A 16,984-nucleotide genomic window follows, 5' to 3' on the forward strand; every position below is an offset into this window, starting at 1 on the left:
TTGAACAAAAACATGACCTACCCTAAACCAAAAGCCTTCACAATGACTCCACAAAAGCCCTATATGATCTTGAGTTGAATGAAGCTTACATTAGTGGATACTTACATAAAGGGAAAGCATATGGTACCTAGAGCCGGACTTGTGATCTTTCCTTGAGAGAGATGAGTGAATTCCCATTAACCTCGTTTTGTGTGCCACTATTCTAAAGGTGAGGTTTGCTTAGGGAGAGTTGAGGATGTGTGAGTTTGGGTTCCACAATAACTAAAGTAATTGAAAGAGTTCTTTGATGTGTTGAGTCAACTCTTGATGCTCCTGTGTCACACTTGATCCATGGTTTTTCAAAGGTTAAATGTTGTTAATGATTCATTTGTATTGAGGGCAATTGTTAGTCCCAATTGATACTAGTTGAGGTTACTTTAGGATAGCTGAAAATTCTTGGATTTTCCCTCAAGGGGTGGGTCTTATTTTGTTTGCTTGAGGACAAGCAAAAGCTTAAGTTTCATGCTCCTTCTTGCTTACGCTTTGATTATAAATTCTTACAAAATAGTCCCAAAAGGCTCATAAGTTGTGCTTGATTGCAGGTTTGATCAACAAAGTGAGGAGATGTCAAAGATCGGCTCAAAAGGAGTGAAACCTGCACAAGTACCAAAGACAAGACAAATCAGGACAAACAGGCCTAGTGCGGCCGCACTACACTTTGTGCGGTCCGCACTAGGGAGATTCAGAGACCTGGATTTTAAGGCATCAAAGCAGTGCGGACGCAGTAGATATTGTGCGGCCCGCACTGAAGACACCGCGGCCGCACTACCATTTTATGCGGTCCGCGGAAGCAAACTTCAGAGAGATGTCAAGTGCCAAGGTTCAAGCCTGTGCGGTCCGCGGTCGTGTTTGTGCGGACCGCGCTAGATGCCTCCGCGGCCGCAGTCCATTCTGTGCGGTCCGCGGAGCCTGGGTTCAGAGAGTTGATTTTTCAGAGTCAAGAGCCTAGTGCGGCCGCACACCATTTTGTGCGGTCCGCACTGACCCCGCAGGGGCATTTTTGTCCAGTTTTTCCAGCTTAGTATAAATAGAATATTTTTCCATTTTTAGGGCATCAGATATTTTAGCATTGTAGCTGCGCTCGTGAGAAGACCTTTCTTAGCCATTTTTGGCACTTTTGCTTAGTTTAAATCATTAAATCTTTGTATCTACTTTAGTAATTAATTAATATGTCTTTCTCTTCATCTATTTCTCTGATTTTATCTTCAAGCATGAGTAGCTAAACCCATTAGCTAGGGTTGTGGCTCAACCCTAGTGTGAGTAATTGATGGGTGTTGTGATTTAAGGTTAGATTGATTATGGGTGTTTGTTATTTGGGTCAATTTTATGGTTTAATTTATGAATTAGTGGTTGCAACTAGTTTGTGCTAAGTTGACCTAGGCTCTTCTTGAGAAAGAGAGCCTAAGTCTCCAAAATTGACTCAACAAGGAATTGGGATGGACTCAAGAGATTTGATAGTCCCAATTAAAGGATTAAACCTCGAGAGAGTAAATACCCGACTTGAACCCTAGTTGTTTGGGCAAATATGCATACCCAATTAGTCTCGAGAGATTCAATTGGGCAAAACCACTCTTTCTACCGAGAGGTGTAGAGTGGGTAGTATCGAGCAACGGTTATAACATATTTTCCCAATCATGTCAATCGTGCCTTAGATGCAATTACCCGTCAATTAGCCACCTAGGTGAAGGTCACTACCCTAGTGCCTTTTAAATCATTAGATACAACTTGTAGCAATTTATCTCTTAGCTTAATCTAATTGCATTTTCAATTTGTAGTTTGATCATAGTAGAATATAACAAAAACCCAAAAATGAATAGAAGACCAATTAAGAGCATACACGCAATCCTAAGCTAAATAGATACTCGACTCCAATCCTAGCTCTCTGTGGATTCGATCCCGACCCACAAATCGGGTAAAAACTATTGCGACCCTCTCTCGCTACTTTTTAGTGGTGCGGAGTTGGCAGCGATCAATTAGCAAATATCGTGTAAGACAAAATTTACCCTCCCTCTTGTGTCTAGGTGCAAGTACAAAAAATACTCTCTCCGTTTCAATTTAGATGAGATAGTTTGACTGGGCACGGAGTTTAAGAGAAAAAAGAGACTTTTAAAACTTGTGGTCTTAAAAACTTAAGGGGTAAAATCTTTGTAGGGTCATAACATATGTGTTGTTACAAAAAGCTTCTCATTAAGAGTAATGGGTAAAATTAAAAGTTTAAAGTTGAATTATTTTATTTATAGAAAAGTGTCATTTTCTTTAACAGACTAATAAAAAAAGTGTGTCATCTAAATTGATACGAAGGGAGTAGTTATTTTATTATTATACTAAATCTTTATAGTATTTAAAAAAGGAGGGAAGTCCAATGAAATTTTGCCACGTGGCAAGATTCCCTGCACTTTCACAACGTCCATACATTCATAGCACTCACGCATTTAACTTTTGACAGGCACACACAGATAGATATACAGAAATTCACTCAAACACAGACTGTCGGTTTACCAATTCTCAGAGAGCACACTCGCCGGCAGATCCCACTTTTCACTCACAGCTGAACTCACACACAACACACACACACACTGAAAGAGGTCCCTCAGCCGCCGTCCAAACACCAGAGCACACCTCATTTTTACACATTATAGCTCACACAGATCATACACAGAGAGCCAACAAGTCCACTGTCCGCCGCCCAGCTTCACCACTTTACGCCCAAAAGTGCCATAATCACTTTGCAATTTCAGTTTGTTAAGCTTCGGCCAGTTCCAAACTTCGGAGTTTTCTGTTTTTATCAAAAACTGCTGAAAGCTTAAAGGTCCATCGTCTCTAAATTGAATCTTCTCATTTCCTGGTTTTATGATTCCTTGAAGCTCTTAAATTTATGTTTGTTTGTTCTAATTGGCCGTCCAAGTTAACTCTGCTTTCAAGTGCCATTTGCTATAATTATTACCGACTACGTGTGGGCCGGGTGGCAGGGCTGAAAATTGGATCAAATGTACACATAATATTCGAAAAAGGCCTAAAAATACTACTCAACTAATATAAATGGCCTATCTATGCCATCCGTTAAAAGGTCGCCCTGTTCATGCCACTAACGTTATACTTTTGGCCTATTTATGTCATTGTCTTCCATTTTCTAATTTTTAAATAATAAGAATTAATTTTTCGACCCCACCTTTGCCACGTGTCTTTATATTACTAGTTCTTCTTTACTTGACCCTACATATCTTTTAACCCTGTATAATTAACTATGCCCAACCCGATAAAATTTAACCATCTTTTAACCCAACCCCTAATTCCTTGTTACGGCCCGATAAGATCAGTTTTCAGTGATTTGTATTTATTTGAAACTGATGTTGTGTTTATTTCAATTCAGTTTGTAAAAATCTAAATCTTAGAAGCTCATGATTTGTATTACCAGTCCTTGAGAAAAGTATTAAGGTTCAGTTATTTTATCATTTATAAATCTCATTAAATTTGATAGTTGTTAATTGGTTTACCTAACGGGTTGGGTTAGGTGTCATCACGACTAGTTAGATTTTGGGTCGTGACAAGGAATTAGAGGTTGGGTTAAAAGATGGTTGGATTTTATCGGATTGGGCATGGTTAATTATACATAATCAGGGTTAAAAGAAATGTAGGGTCAAGTAAAAAAGAACCGGTAATATAAAGACACGTGGCAAAGGTGGGGTCGAAAAATTAATTCTTATTATTTAAAAATCAAAAAATGGAACTGTTAGTGGACAATGGCATAAATAGGCCAAAAGTATAACGTTAGTGGCATGAATAGGGTAATCTTTTAACGGATGGCATAGATAGGACATTTATGTTAGTTGAGTGGCATTTTTAGGCCTTTTCCGTATAATATTTAATGATTAGCCTGAACTTATGTTATCGTGAAATTTTAAACTAAAAATCTTAAATTCAGGACAATTCAATATATTTTTGTCCCAAAAAATTAAACTAAATAATTAAAATTCAAAACCCACTCGCTAATTCCTAAATTTTCATTTCTACCCGAAAATTGAAGGCATGATTTTGGTCCTATGTCACTAAATGTCAAAACATTTGGGCTTTTAATGGTTTCTTCTTCTTCTTCATGTGATAGTGATTTTATATGGTGTTTGTGAATATATTTTAAGGTAGTTTATAACGTTTTAGAGTGATGAGTTGCTGTGACGCTTTATTTTTACTATTGCTTAGGATTTCTTCTTCTTATTTTTCATAATTGCAAAATAAGTACATTAGATTTATTGTTGTTTTGACAAATTGATGATTGAGGGTTGTTCTTGATAATATTTGGATGTTATGTTTCAAATTTGAGCTCATTTATAGTAGATTTAGGTGTTAAATCGTATATTGAATTGTCAAAATTCGAAGAACAAATTTCTGTCTCTGGGCAATTTGCACTTCAGGCCTATTTGGCCTTAAATACATCAAAACCTTACTTGTACTTCAGACCTATTTGGCCTTAAGTGCATCTGAAGTGTAATTTTTTCACTTTGGACTTGTTGGCTTAAGTGCATGAAATCATTGGTTGCACTTCAGGCCTATTCGCCTTAAGTACATCTGAAATGCAATTTTTTCACTTCAAACTTATTGGCCTTAAGTGTATTGCACTTCAGACTAACTTAGTTTTAACTTAAAACCCGATAAGTCTAAAGTTGATCGTAAAGTGGGTATAGGCTTGCAAATTTTTTGCAAAATAGGTATAGCTTCAATTCTAATCCTAAAAATCGGGTATTGATACAAAAGCCCCAACTTGGAATATCATCGGGGTTTATAGGCAAACTTTAGGTCCATTTGATTGTTTGTGTTTTTACTTGCTTTCGAAATTTCATGTATTCATTTTCGAAAATGTCCCAAGTATATATATCTTAATAAAAGCGGCCATTCATGGACAATATCATAGTATGTGATAGATCAAGATTCTTTTCCTTTATTTTCATTTGGGTTATAATAACAATTTTGAACCTAACGTGCACATGCATTCTAGTTTTTGGTTTCAATCAAGTTATTTTCGTGAATTTGTTTAATGTTCCTCCTAAGGTGGAAGCTATCCACCTTATTAGGAGGTTGGTGAAACAGTACAGGGATAGAAAGAAGTATATGATCATGGTATTTATTGACCTGAAGAAGCGTATGACAAGGTACCTAGGGAGGTTCTGTGGAGATGCCTGGAGGCGAAAGGTGTGTCGGTTGCTTACATTAGGGCGATTAAAGACATGTATGATAGAGCTAAGGTGCGGGTTAGGACGTTGGGAGGCGATTCGGAGCATTTTTCGGTTTATGGGGCTGCACCAAGTATCTGCACTTAGCCCATTTTTATTTGCCCTAGTGATGGACGCACTGACGCACCATATTCAAGGGGAGGTGCCATGGTGTATGTTATTCGCTGACGACATAGTTCTGATTGATGAGACGCGAGGCGGCGTTAACGAGAGGCTGGAGGTTTGGAGACAGACCCTTGAGTCTAAGGGTTTCAAGGTTAGCGGGACTGAGACAGAATACCTAGAGTGCAAGTTCAGTGCCGAGTCGAGGGAAGTGGGCGTGGACGTGACGCTTGACTCATAGGTCATCCTCAAGAGAAGCAGTTTCAAGTACCTTGGGCTGGTTATACAAGGGGATGGGGAGATCGACGAAGATATCGCGCACCGTATAGGGGTGGGGTGGATGAAGTGGAGGTTAGGATCTGGAGTCCTATGTGACAAGAAGGTGTCGATGAGGCTCAAAGGTAAGTTCTATAGCGGTGGTTAGACCAGCCATGTTGTGTGGGGCAGAGTGTTGGCCAGGTAAGAACTCGCATATCTAGAAGATGAAAGTAGCAGAAATAAGGATGTTGAGGTGGATGTGCGGGCACACTAGGATGGATAAGATTAGGAATGAAGATATCTGGGAGAAGGTGGGCATGATCCTGATGGATGACAAGATCCGGGAAGCTATGCTCAGATGGTTCGGGCACGTGCGGAGGAGAAGTCCAAACGCCCCAGTAAGGAGATGTGAGCGATTGGCTTTGACAAGTATGATAAGGGGTAGAGGGCGGCCCTAGTTGGGGAGAGGTGATCAGGCAGGACATGGCGAGGCTTCAGATTTCTGAGGACATGGCCCTTGATAGGAATGTGTGGAGGTCTAGCACTAGGGTTGTAGGATAGGGGGTAGCGGAGCTCTTTGCTACTCCGTATCGGGTGAGAGGCTAGTCTGACAGGGTTGTGTCCTAGAGTGGTAGTGGTTATTATTGTATCCACACTTATCTTTCAGTTTTCATAGTACTGAGCCTTTCTTACGTGTTACTGTTATCGTTATCGTTTTTCATCTATTTTCTGGTACTTACGGTTCTGTTAGTATTTCTATGTTTTCTATTGTCGGTACTGATTTATTGTCTTTTTTGTCTGCTTGAGTCGAGGATCTATCGGAAACAGCCTCTCTATCCTTTAGGATAGGAATAAGATCTGCGTACACAAACCCTTCCCAGATCCCACTTGTATAATTTTACTGGGTGGCGGTTATTGTTGTTCATCTAACACATTGAGGGGTGTCTAACATTTGAAGGGGTGCCTAACAAATCTTTTTCTACTTTATGGGGGTGTGACTGTGACATCTAATATTATTAGTATTAGTTAGATCTTTTAGTTTGACCGCTCATAGTGGTTTTCTTCCGCATGAGGTTTGTTAGGAACATACATTTTCAAACTGGATTATTAATGTTGTGTAATCTGTTGAACATATATCTTTTCCGTTTCAGTAATAGCCTTTTCTTTTATCTAAAAGAAGAATCTGATCCCTTTTTTTTTTCTTCCCTTCCCTTTTTCTTTTTTTGAAAATAATGTACGTGTCAATATGCAAAGTGGTGTGGGCAAGTGGTAAGACTCACGTCGCGAGAGAATGAGATGCCTAGTTGCAAACTTGAGCGACCGCCACGTATCTTGCCGCTATCGTCTTATAACTTTGTGCTGTCAACATCTCTGTTGCTTGCTAACAAGTTAAGAAACTGCTACTACTATTCTTTTGTCCTCATTCAATCACTTCTCGCTGGTTGCGCAGACAACACAAACTTATAAGATCTATCAGAAGACTTCTTTGTGCTGTTCTCTAGCCTAGTTGCCCTTTCTTACTAAAGTTTCTTTTGTCTGCAGCAGAAATCATGGGTAAATTCTTGACTGTAATGACTCAACTTCATACTCTTGCTGGGTAATTTTCCTTCTCATTTTCATTTTGTTCTTTCCCTTTCATGTGAAGCTTTAACTTCGTTCTGATTTTAATTTTGAAACGAACTCCATGCAGGCCAGTGGTGATGTTGCTCTATCCTCTGTAAGTATTGATCCTTTCTTTAATGGTCTAAATGAGCACTCTCTGTATAATTAATGCTTTTGTTTCACTTTTCCTTGTTCTTAAGAGTGATCGATCAGTTAAACATTTTTGTTTCGTATGAAGATATGCATCTGTGGTGGCAATAGAGAGCACATCGAAGCTGGATGATGAGCAATGGCTTGCTTATTGGATTCTCTATTCTTTTCTCACTCTCATGGAGATGGTCCTTCAGCCCGTGCTTCAATGGTTTGCAACGTCTTAATTCTTAACCTCCCCCACCCCAAGCAAAGAAAAAGAACAATGTAAATTCTTTTGTAAACGTGGGTTGAATATTTATGTTGTAGGATACCAATTTGGTATGATGTGAAGTTGGCGGTAGTGGCATGGTTGGTACTTCCACAGTTCAGAGGAGCTGCTTTTATCTATGAGAAGTTTGTTAGGGAAAAGCTCGTCAACAAATATGGAGCTTCATATTTCAGAGACAAGTCTCCCTCTCCAGCCAAGGTGATTGTCCTTTTTTTTTCCCCTTTGTTTCTCATAAATAGGTTATATATATAGTTTCGTTTATCTTTTAATTGTGGTAGTTAAAGGTATTACCTTTAGTATATTAAACTAAATTATTACAGTTCACTTGCGCGTTCATTTATTGCATTTCACAAAAAATACAATATTGTACCGTATTTTCATAGCAATCTTTTTGAGATAGAATAATATACCCATGAATATTTCTGATACCAAGTCAGTAAGTTGATTCTAATTTATCTTCTTTTTTTAATTGGTTTCTGGGACAGGTGGAGCGTGAAACCCAGTGAGGATCGAGGAGGTGTAGGATTAATCTACAGATGTGAAAGCTTTCCTCTTTCGTTTTCTAATCAGCGAAGGATTACACTGTATTTTAGTGCTGTAGATCACATGAGCATTGGTGCTGATTATGTGGATGTCGTGAATGTTTATCATCACTTTAATATATACAATCTGTTTGCTTGTTAACGGAAGTCCCCATTTCTTCCAATTATTTGGTCAGAGAGATGCATGTCTGGAAGCTTGAAATCCGTTCTCATTAGAACGGAGTAATTGTATATGTCACAAAATGAGTGCATACTGCATATGAAAAGCGGATGCGATTACGCCAGAAAAACCGACTTATGTTAGAGCTAAAAAGCTTTTTTCCTTTGTGTTGTAAATCTCCAATAGAGAGGAATATTCTTATTGGAGAATTAGAAAACCTCCAAAGACGCAAAGGAACAGTTGATTGAAGCCTTCTTCTGTAAAACGAATCAAAACATGCCTAAGATCTGCTCTTCCATGCCTTTTTAGAGTGAAATACTGTCAGGGCAAGCTATTCAGATTTACTATTGCGAAGCATAACATGTATGCAAAAATATATGTAAGAGTGATGAACTAATTAAACTTTCAATGAACTTAGTGCTGAAGATTGAAATTATTTAGTTAAATGAAAATTCTGAATTTGCTTTTTACGGCTCGTGATTCGCCTTTGAATGTAGAGAACATGCAATGTTCATGATTCATGAGCAGAAGCATGCCAAGAGAATTAATTTAAGCTTTCTCATCTGTTTCAGTGAAAAAGATTACAAGCGGCAAGTTTTAACACTAAAAATGAGGGAGGGGAAAAAGGATTATTATAACTACAAGAAGGAGAGAACAAAGAAGAAAAAAACCTTTGAAGAAAGCCCACAGCGGGGAGACCGTAAATACACAACATAGTACGAGAGACGGAGAAGAGGGAAACCTTAGATTTTCCGTTTGTATAATGTCACAAAAGGAACTTTAGGTGGGTATAATTTGATTTAAGGGCTGAAGCTGTATACGATCGAAATTGGGCTATCCGATTTCGTCCTTCGATGGAGAAAAAGATACCACGTCGAAAGGTCGACGTCGAGTCCGGGATCGAGGTTTTTTCAAGATCGAGGTCGACATCGTTAATCGAGGTCAGAAGAGGCATGCTTCGAACTCATGGCGGTATAAGGCAGTAACGGAAAGAGCGAGATATCTGTTACGGATCGAAGATCGTGGCATGAATCTCGGAACTGATCGGTCTATAGCGCTTCAATATGATTTTCTACTATAATTAGAAGTGTACCTTATTTAGGACTCCCCTACTATATAAAGGGGGATCCCACTCATTTGTAACCATCACTATTTCACTGAGAAGGACATATACTTTCATCGCTTTTTTGCTATTTTTGCTTACTGTTCATCAGAGTTGTTTATTCATCAGAGTTGTTTATTCATTTGCTATTCTTATTATCACACCTCGAGGCTATCACAAGTCGAGGTCGAGATTGGTTTGCATACCAATTTGATCTATTTTATTCTCTAATTATCTATTTAATTCCTTGTTTATCAATTGGTATTGGATTAAATTACATATTTTTAAAATTATAATATAAATTTAATTGTTACTCGAATTTTACTGAACAGAAGCTATTTTGTTTCAACCATTTAGAAAGTTTACATGTTTTATATTCCAATGGATTCATTTTCTAGACTAGTCCCAAACAAAGTTGAGCATGTCACTAGGTTGGACATCGTTATGTACGTTATGCTATGCGCTTAAAGCGGATACTACATTTTTTGTAGGTATTACATCAAGTAGGTAAACTAGTAATCTAAGAAATAACCATTTGAATCATGTACATATAGTTTTGTAGTACTTGAAAAAAGTTATCGTCAATGGACTAAGGTATATATAGAATATAGAAAAAACATACACTACAAATATTTTCACTTCATCGCTAAAATTTGGACTTGCCATACTATAGAGGGCTATCTATATTTTTCCCAACTTGCACGGTAAATTAATAGTGAATCAATCTAACGTGTAGCTATGCGTGTATACTTCAATATGTCTGCAAAAGTCAAAAATTATTTTTAGGTGTCTCGAGTCTTACATCACGACCGTTTTGACTTGGAATACGTGTCGTGTTGCTTCCATGCAGTGGTGACACCGATCTAAATACAACACCGCTTCCCCTTCATTTCTATCTCCATCCAAAGTCCAAACTTTTTGTTTTATTATGAAGGAAAGGATAGCTCATCTATATCTTTCTGTCCTTGTTCTTCTTACCATTGTATGTCCTGTAGTAAATTAAAGGTTTGAGTCCACATATATAGTTTCACTTGTGTCTGAGCAACGCTAGTGCTAAAGCCATAAGCCATAAGCCATGTTGCTGGGTCTAATTCACAAATTTCTCAACTTAGTAGCTCCTCCGTTTACCTTCTTCAGCCTGTTGCTTTTCTTGCCACCTTTCCAATTCTTCAAGTTCTTCCTCTCAATTTTGGGAACCCTATTTAGCGAAGATGTCGCTGGAAAGGTCGTCATCATCACCGGCGCTTCCTCCGGCATAGGCGAGGTTATTTTCAAGCATTTTAGTGCTGAATATTCATTATATTTCTACTACCAAAACATTAATTTTTAGTAAATTATGTATGTCATTTAGTTCGCGGTCTATTTAGTACTCCTATTATGTTAATTGACACAGGGCAGGAAAATTGTTTATTGGATGAATATGCGTAATTAAGATGCCTAAATAATACTACTTGGATCGTTAATAGCCTGAGTATTTTAGTATGTTAATTACATACTCTTTCTTGTTCACATATTGCTAATGTATCTATTTTCTCTCTCTACTTCTTTTCACATTCTACTGTAATATTAAAAAAAAAAAAAAAAAAAAAAAAGGTATTAGTAACATAATTTATAGATTTTCGCATAAATTATTTCTGGTAATATGAGTTTGATATCCGCAGAAACCGAACAATGTATTATAAGCTAAACGAATATTAGTTATCCAGTTTATTTTATACATAAATCGAATGATGTATATATAAATAGCTAATAATTTCATAGGAAGATTACCTTTTTGTCATTTTGCAGTATCTGGCCTATGAGTATGCCAAGAGAGGAGCATGTTTAACTCTTGCAGCCAGAAGAGAGGGGAGTTTGAATGAAGTGGCCGAAACGGCACATGAACTAGGCTCTCCAGATGTTATAACAGTTCACGCTGATGTTTCAAAAGTTGATGACTGCAGAAGGATTGTTGATCAAACCATGACTCACTTTGGCCGGTGTAAGATTTGATTAATTCCCGTACTTAATTGTAATTAATTAGAGATTTGAGCATGTACTAATTAGAGATTTTGTTCGTTGCGTTTTGTGTTTGCAGTGGACCACCTGGTTAACAATGCTGGAGTGCACGCAATTACTCTATTTGAAGATACAGAAGATGTCACTGATTTTAGATCTGTCATGGTAAAGTAGAAACTCATGACTATGATATTACAATTTTAAACCACAGATGGTGTAAATAAGAACTTCCATTTTAGAAATTCTGTTATGATTAAAATTCTTTTTACGGGTATTTAATTTCATAAGCTGGACTAGAACAAGAGCTTTGGATCAGGACCAAATTCAAACTTGAAACTTTTCTAGTCAGCTTGCGTTAAGCGTGATGATAGATCTAGTTGCTAGTTTGTCGTGCCTAATAAATGGGGATCTCTCTTATATGCACTGATAGTATAATAAATACGTGAAGGGTCGGTTAGTTGCCTTATTTTTGAGATACTGATTTCCATTACCCGATATTATGATAAATTTTGTTGTTTCGGTGTGTAGAAATTAAACTCAAAACTGTGTACTTGTCATGGTATTTTGCAGGACATCAACTTCTGGGGTTCTGTTTATATGACCCGATTTGCGATCCCTTATCTTAGATATAGTGGAGGTAGGATTATTGTGCTTTCTTCATCTGCTTCTTGGCTGCCTGCTCCAAGATCAAGCTTTTACAATGTAAGTACCAACTCTATCTGCTTTTATTGTTTCCTTTATGGGAATGGTAATAGTTGATACCGACCGGTGACCACCCCACACCAAATATAGGCAAGCAAAGCAGCAATATCTCAATTCTTTGAGACATTAAGGATTGAGTTGGGGCAGGACATCAAGATTACTCTGGTAACACCTGGCTTTGTTGAATCTGAACTCACGCAAGGCAAATACATTGGTAAGAGTGGCGATGTAGAGGTTGATCAAGGAATGAGGGATGTAAGTTTTCCTCTTTGTTACCTTTTTTGCCTAGTTTGTACATTTTAACGTGCGATGGTTATTAAGTAGCTTTACCGGGAGTAGTAAATCTTATTTGGTGAACTAGACAAAGGTGGTAAAGGACCGTCTTAGTCGGCCATGCATCTATGAAATGTTGACGGTGTAAAAATTATTTACATGGTGATTAATACATGTAATTAGTTAATTACACCTTCTAAAAGACAGGTCTATTACGAGTGTATTTATTTATTTAAGTTTTCCTTTTTGCAGCAAGCAATGATAGTAGAGTGGATGATGATAATTTGTCAAATCCATTTTAAATATGAATTAGACTAAATGATAGTAGTAGCTAAAGCAGTCACAGAAAAAAGGCAGAGCAGGGAGCATGTTTCTTTAGTTATGTATTGGTTTAATAACTTATTTGGTAAAGATTAATGTTCCATCATTTGCCTTTGCAAAGAGTTACGTTTTACTCCTTTTCAGCGATGTGTTGACAAGAAAGTGAATGTTTGAACCTATAGGTACTAATAAGCGCGACTCCGGTGGCCAAGGTCGAATCATGTGCTAAGACAATTGTGAATAGTGCTTGCCGAGGGGAAAGATACGTGACTATACCTGCTTGGTTTAGAGTTAGCTACTTGTGGAAGGTGTTTTGCCCGGAGGTGTTGGAGTGGATGTACAGGTTAATGTATCTGACTGGGTCGGAAACTTCACCGAAGGATGCACTTAGCAAGAAAGTAGCGGATTATACTGGTGCACAAAATGTCTTGTATCCAGAGACTATCAGAAATGCAGATATAAAGACGGACTAATCCTTAGTTCATACAAATGCTTGTATTAGGTTCATGGGCTGTGAAGTGTGTGTTGTACATCTGTTTTTCGGGGCTTTTTGGATCTGTGGTAGCTGTAGTGTAGGTATAAATAAAAAGGATGTTTCAGTTTGTTGCGAAGATTGGTTTGTTTTTTATAGGCGAAGTATATAGACGGGTCTTTTTAAGTTGTCTAAGACGATGTGAAATGTGACCTCGTGGATCGTGGATGCCCTAGTCTAACAGATTAGAAGTGTGAAATACAATCGCAAAATCACGCTGACGATAACACGTGTATTTGAAAAGAAAAAAAATAAGAAAATAGCTTGTGTCTTCTTCCCAACTTTCCCCAAAGCCATTGATGCAATTCTTCCCCTTCTTACTTCCTTCTTCTTATCCAAACAGTTGTAGAGCCGATTTACATCTATGAAAGTTCCTTCGTTGTGAGGAGCCTTTTATTTCTTCATAGTATAGCAAGCATCTTTTACCATTCACGCACTCTCTGCCTTGTCATTGAACTTTGCCTTCTTTCGCTCATAATCCTTCACAGCCGCCTTAATTGCATCCTCAACAAACATACTGGAGTGCAGTTTAACAGGTGGAAGGAAGATATGCTTCGGTTTTTTCGTATTCTTTACGGATTTCTCTCCATCTAACCAATTAGTTGCTAGAGTAGGAGCAATAGCAGAGCCACAACCTCTAAAGGAAACAAGCATCCGTATTTTTCTGTTTTATCATCGATCTTTCTAAAGTTAAGGCAGCAGATCGGTCGGCTGCGGGACGGGGACGGGGCCGGGAGCAGCAGTAGGAGAAGCGGAGCTGGAGCTCCGACAAGACCCGTACCGATGGTGAGATCCAATATTTTGTGGATTATTGTAATGGTCCACCACTTTTTCATGCTATAGTCGCGGCTAACATGTCTCGACTCACGGATGAACGTTGCCCTAGCCCGAAAATTCGATTTCCGACTTGCCGCAACATCTTTGTGATTTGCTCTAATTGATTGAATTTGCGAATTGAAGTGATAACGTCTGCATCTCCTAAAAAGGAGATCGTCCACTTCGCCAATATACTCTGCAGCACACTCATTTTGCCGGCAGCGACTCCATCATCCACCAAGACTGCTCCGTTTGAACAAAATAAGGTGAATTAAGAAATGAAAAAAAAGGTGGAAAAGATTAATTTTGAGGGTTTCACGCGCTCAAATATGAATAAAAAGCACGCACTTTGCCATGTCAGCGTGAGAGGTTCACGATGTCACATTTCTGTTGAGAAAAAAATGTCTTAATTGTAATAACACTATAAGAAAATCACAAATTATATGGGGATTTTCCTAACGGTTATATAAGAAAATTCCCAGGTAATTTAGTTTCTTGCGGATTTTTCTTCAAACAAAAATCCGATGAAAAAAGCTTCATGAGTAGTTATTACCTGCGAAACTTAAAATTCCCAGGTAAATTACCTCGGGATTTTGAATTTGCATATACATTACTTGGGGATTTTTTCGTAAGAATTCTAAAAATTCGCATGAAATTTTCGATAAAAAATCATGAAAAGGGGAATTTTTCTTGCGAATCTTCATAGGAAATATCTGCCAGTAATTCCCCATGAAAATTCTCAAGTAAAATATGCATGAACTTCTAGACAAAAAATTAAAATTGTTGGTTATTATGTTTCTATTATCGAATTTATTACCGTAGTACTTTTATGGCAAACCTCCATACATATAATTTTTCATATTTTCATTATACATATATCATGTAGGAATATATACAACCACCCACTAACTAGACGTAACTTTAATATTTATTTTTAACTTTAATGTTTCTAAATGAACAACAATTACTTACCTGCTTTAAACCTATCTAAACCATAATTATCTGATCTACTTTTAATTTTATTAAATTACAAAGAAAGCACACGATCTTGAAAGGCAACTACAATTAGCCACAGTGGTTTCCTCTCAGTTTTCTTTTTACTGGGAGTACTATTATTTTCCTCTTATTTTTTTATTTTATTTTTTAAGAAGGTTGTATTAAATGATGATACCAAAAAGTAAATGAAAGTTCTTTTCAAGTAAAAGTAAGTGAACAAAATTACGAGTATATTACTTTTAATTAAAAATATTGTTTGTTATATTTCCAAAATTTTTGTTTATATACAGTGGAATAGCACATTAGATTTTTTTCTTATATAAAAAATACATAAACTAACAAGAAATAAACACATCATATATGATTACGTAATTGGAAAAAAATTGTTACGCTAATTCTGGCAATATATACAAGATTAAGTTACTTCAATAATATTAAGTTAATTAAGAGATGATGTTTGCAGGTAAAATCATAAAATCGCTTGATACCTAATTAACTTTTAAAACTAAAATATACAAACTAATATTGCTTAAATACTATAATTTAGTTTCATCATGTTAAATAAATGTGAAAAAATAATATATGTAGGAGATATAACGTTAAATAAACTAGTTATGTTTGTACATGTAACTTAAGTTTTATCATATCATTAGATTTCATAGGATCACCATTTTAATATATTTATATAAATTGACAAAATATATAATAGACAACATCAATAGTGAATAATATTTTTTTTTTTACAAATCATTAGTTTTTGTAATTTTTAAAAAGATATAATGTTGGAAATTCACAATCGCAACATATGCCCAGATAAATCCCAAGAAAATATCTTTTCATCTAGACATACAATAATAAAACTTCAAATAATAAACTTCCCGGGCAAATTTTCAAGAAATAATCCCAAGTTAAAATTGCAACAACAAAATTCTCAAGTATTTTTCTATGTAATAAGACTTTCAAGTAAATCCCTAGAAAAAAAAACCTTCAGCTAAATTGCAACAATAAAACTACCAGGTGATTCCCTAGGTAATAAAATTTTTAGGTAAATTCCCTAGAAATAATTCCCAATTAATATCGCATCAACAAAATTCCCAAGTGATTCCTTAGGCAATCACATCCCCAGATAAATTCTCAAGAACTAATCCCCGAATAAAATCATAGAAATAAAATTTTCAGGTAATTCCCTATAAATCTCCAGGTAAATCGCCAAGAAATAATTCCCAGCTAATATCGTAATAACAAAATCCCCAGGTAATTCTCTGAGTAACAATATCCTCAGGTAAATTTTCGGAAAATAATCCTTAACTAAATCCGCAAGTATTGTTACCTGGGAAATTTTTTACGAATTCATAAAGGAATTAAATTTTTTATTTTTTTATTGTTTACCAACGAAATTACCTACGAAAATGATACTTGGGAATTATTTTCCTAAATAAATCCCTAGGTAATATATTGGCGCTAAAAGGCACCAATTTTACTTGCGGATTTACTTGGGGAAATCGTGTCTGCAGGTAAATATTCCAAAATTTAGGAACTCTGAGATTCTCGCAAGAAAATTCGCAGCAATTATCTGCGGAAAAATATCTCAGGTAAAATTCTCATGTAATTTGAGTTTTTCTTGTAGTGTAAGGTCAATTGAGATGTTTATTTGATAGTGGTGTAAAGAATATTCTATGCTAAATTTTATTAATTTTGTCCAAGATAATATTTTAGATCTCAAGTCCAAACATATGGACTTGTTTTGAAGTAGCGCAAGAAGTCCAAGAAGTTCAAGATTGATTTCAAGAAGCCAAGATTCTTTCCTTCTTAAAATATAATTTATTTTGTTCCTTTTGGAATAAAGATTTTCCTTTTAGTAGTATTCTAGTTTCTTTTCCTTGTAGAATAGGGAT

General features: G+C 36.5%; 3 protein-coding genes across 4 annotated transcripts; 2 read left to right on the plus strand and 1 right to left on the minus strand.

Moving 5' to 3' along the window:
* Positions 1 to 2,487: 2,487 nt before the first annotated feature.
* Positions 2,488 to 8,353, plus strand: LOC109207463 (HVA22-like protein e). 2 transcript variants are annotated; one of them, XM_019370390.1, is made up of 6 exons: positions 2,488 to 2,848; positions 7,167 to 7,221; positions 7,315 to 7,341; positions 7,465 to 7,587; positions 7,686 to 7,845; positions 8,133 to 8,353. In XM_019370390.1, exons 2-6 carry the CDS (start codon positions 7,175 to 7,177, stop codon positions 8,151 to 8,153), a joined length of 378 nt encoding a protein of 125 aa, XP_019225935.1. In that variant the 5' UTR covers positions 2,488 to 2,848; positions 7,167 to 7,174; the 3' UTR covers positions 8,154 to 8,353. The 2 variants fall into 2 exon arrangements, with proteins under 2 accessions (XP_019225935.1, XP_019225936.1); XM_019370391.1 differs by having other exon boundaries at positions 7,170 to 7,221.
* Positions 8,354 to 10,367: 2,014 nt separating this feature from the next.
* LOC109207464 (11-beta-hydroxysteroid dehydrogenase 1B-like) lies at positions 10,368 to 13,412 on the plus strand. Its single transcript, XM_019370392.1, has 6 exons — positions 10,368 to 10,715; positions 11,240 to 11,432; positions 11,529 to 11,614; positions 12,020 to 12,151; positions 12,242 to 12,406; positions 12,928 to 13,412. The coding sequence occupies exons 1-6, from the start codon at positions 10,527 to 10,529 to the stop codon at positions 13,216 to 13,218; spliced, it is 1,056 nt and encodes a 351-aa protein (XP_019225937.1). The 5' UTR covers positions 10,368 to 10,526; the 3' UTR covers positions 13,219 to 13,412.
* A 294-nt stretch (positions 13,413 to 13,706) lies between these two features.
* LOC109207459 (iron-sulfur cluster assembly protein 1-like) lies at positions 13,707 to 14,304 on the minus strand. The gene is made up of 2 exons (XM_019370384.1): positions 14,132 to 14,304; positions 13,707 to 13,914 (listed from the first exon to the last, which is right to left on the minus strand). The coding sequence occupies exons 1-2, from the start codon at positions 14,302 to 14,304 to the stop codon at positions 13,707 to 13,709; spliced, it is 381 nt and encodes a 126-aa protein (XP_019225929.1).
* Positions 14,305 to 16,984: the final 2,680 nt, after the last annotated feature.

This window comes from Nicotiana attenuata, unplaced genomic scaffold (assembly GCF_001879085.1).
Source record: "Nicotiana attenuata strain UT unplaced genomic scaffold, NIATTr2, whole genome shotgun sequence".
In the NCBI taxonomy this organism is placed as follows: Eukaryota; Viridiplantae; Streptophyta; class Magnoliopsida; order Solanales; family Solanaceae; genus Nicotiana; species Nicotiana attenuata.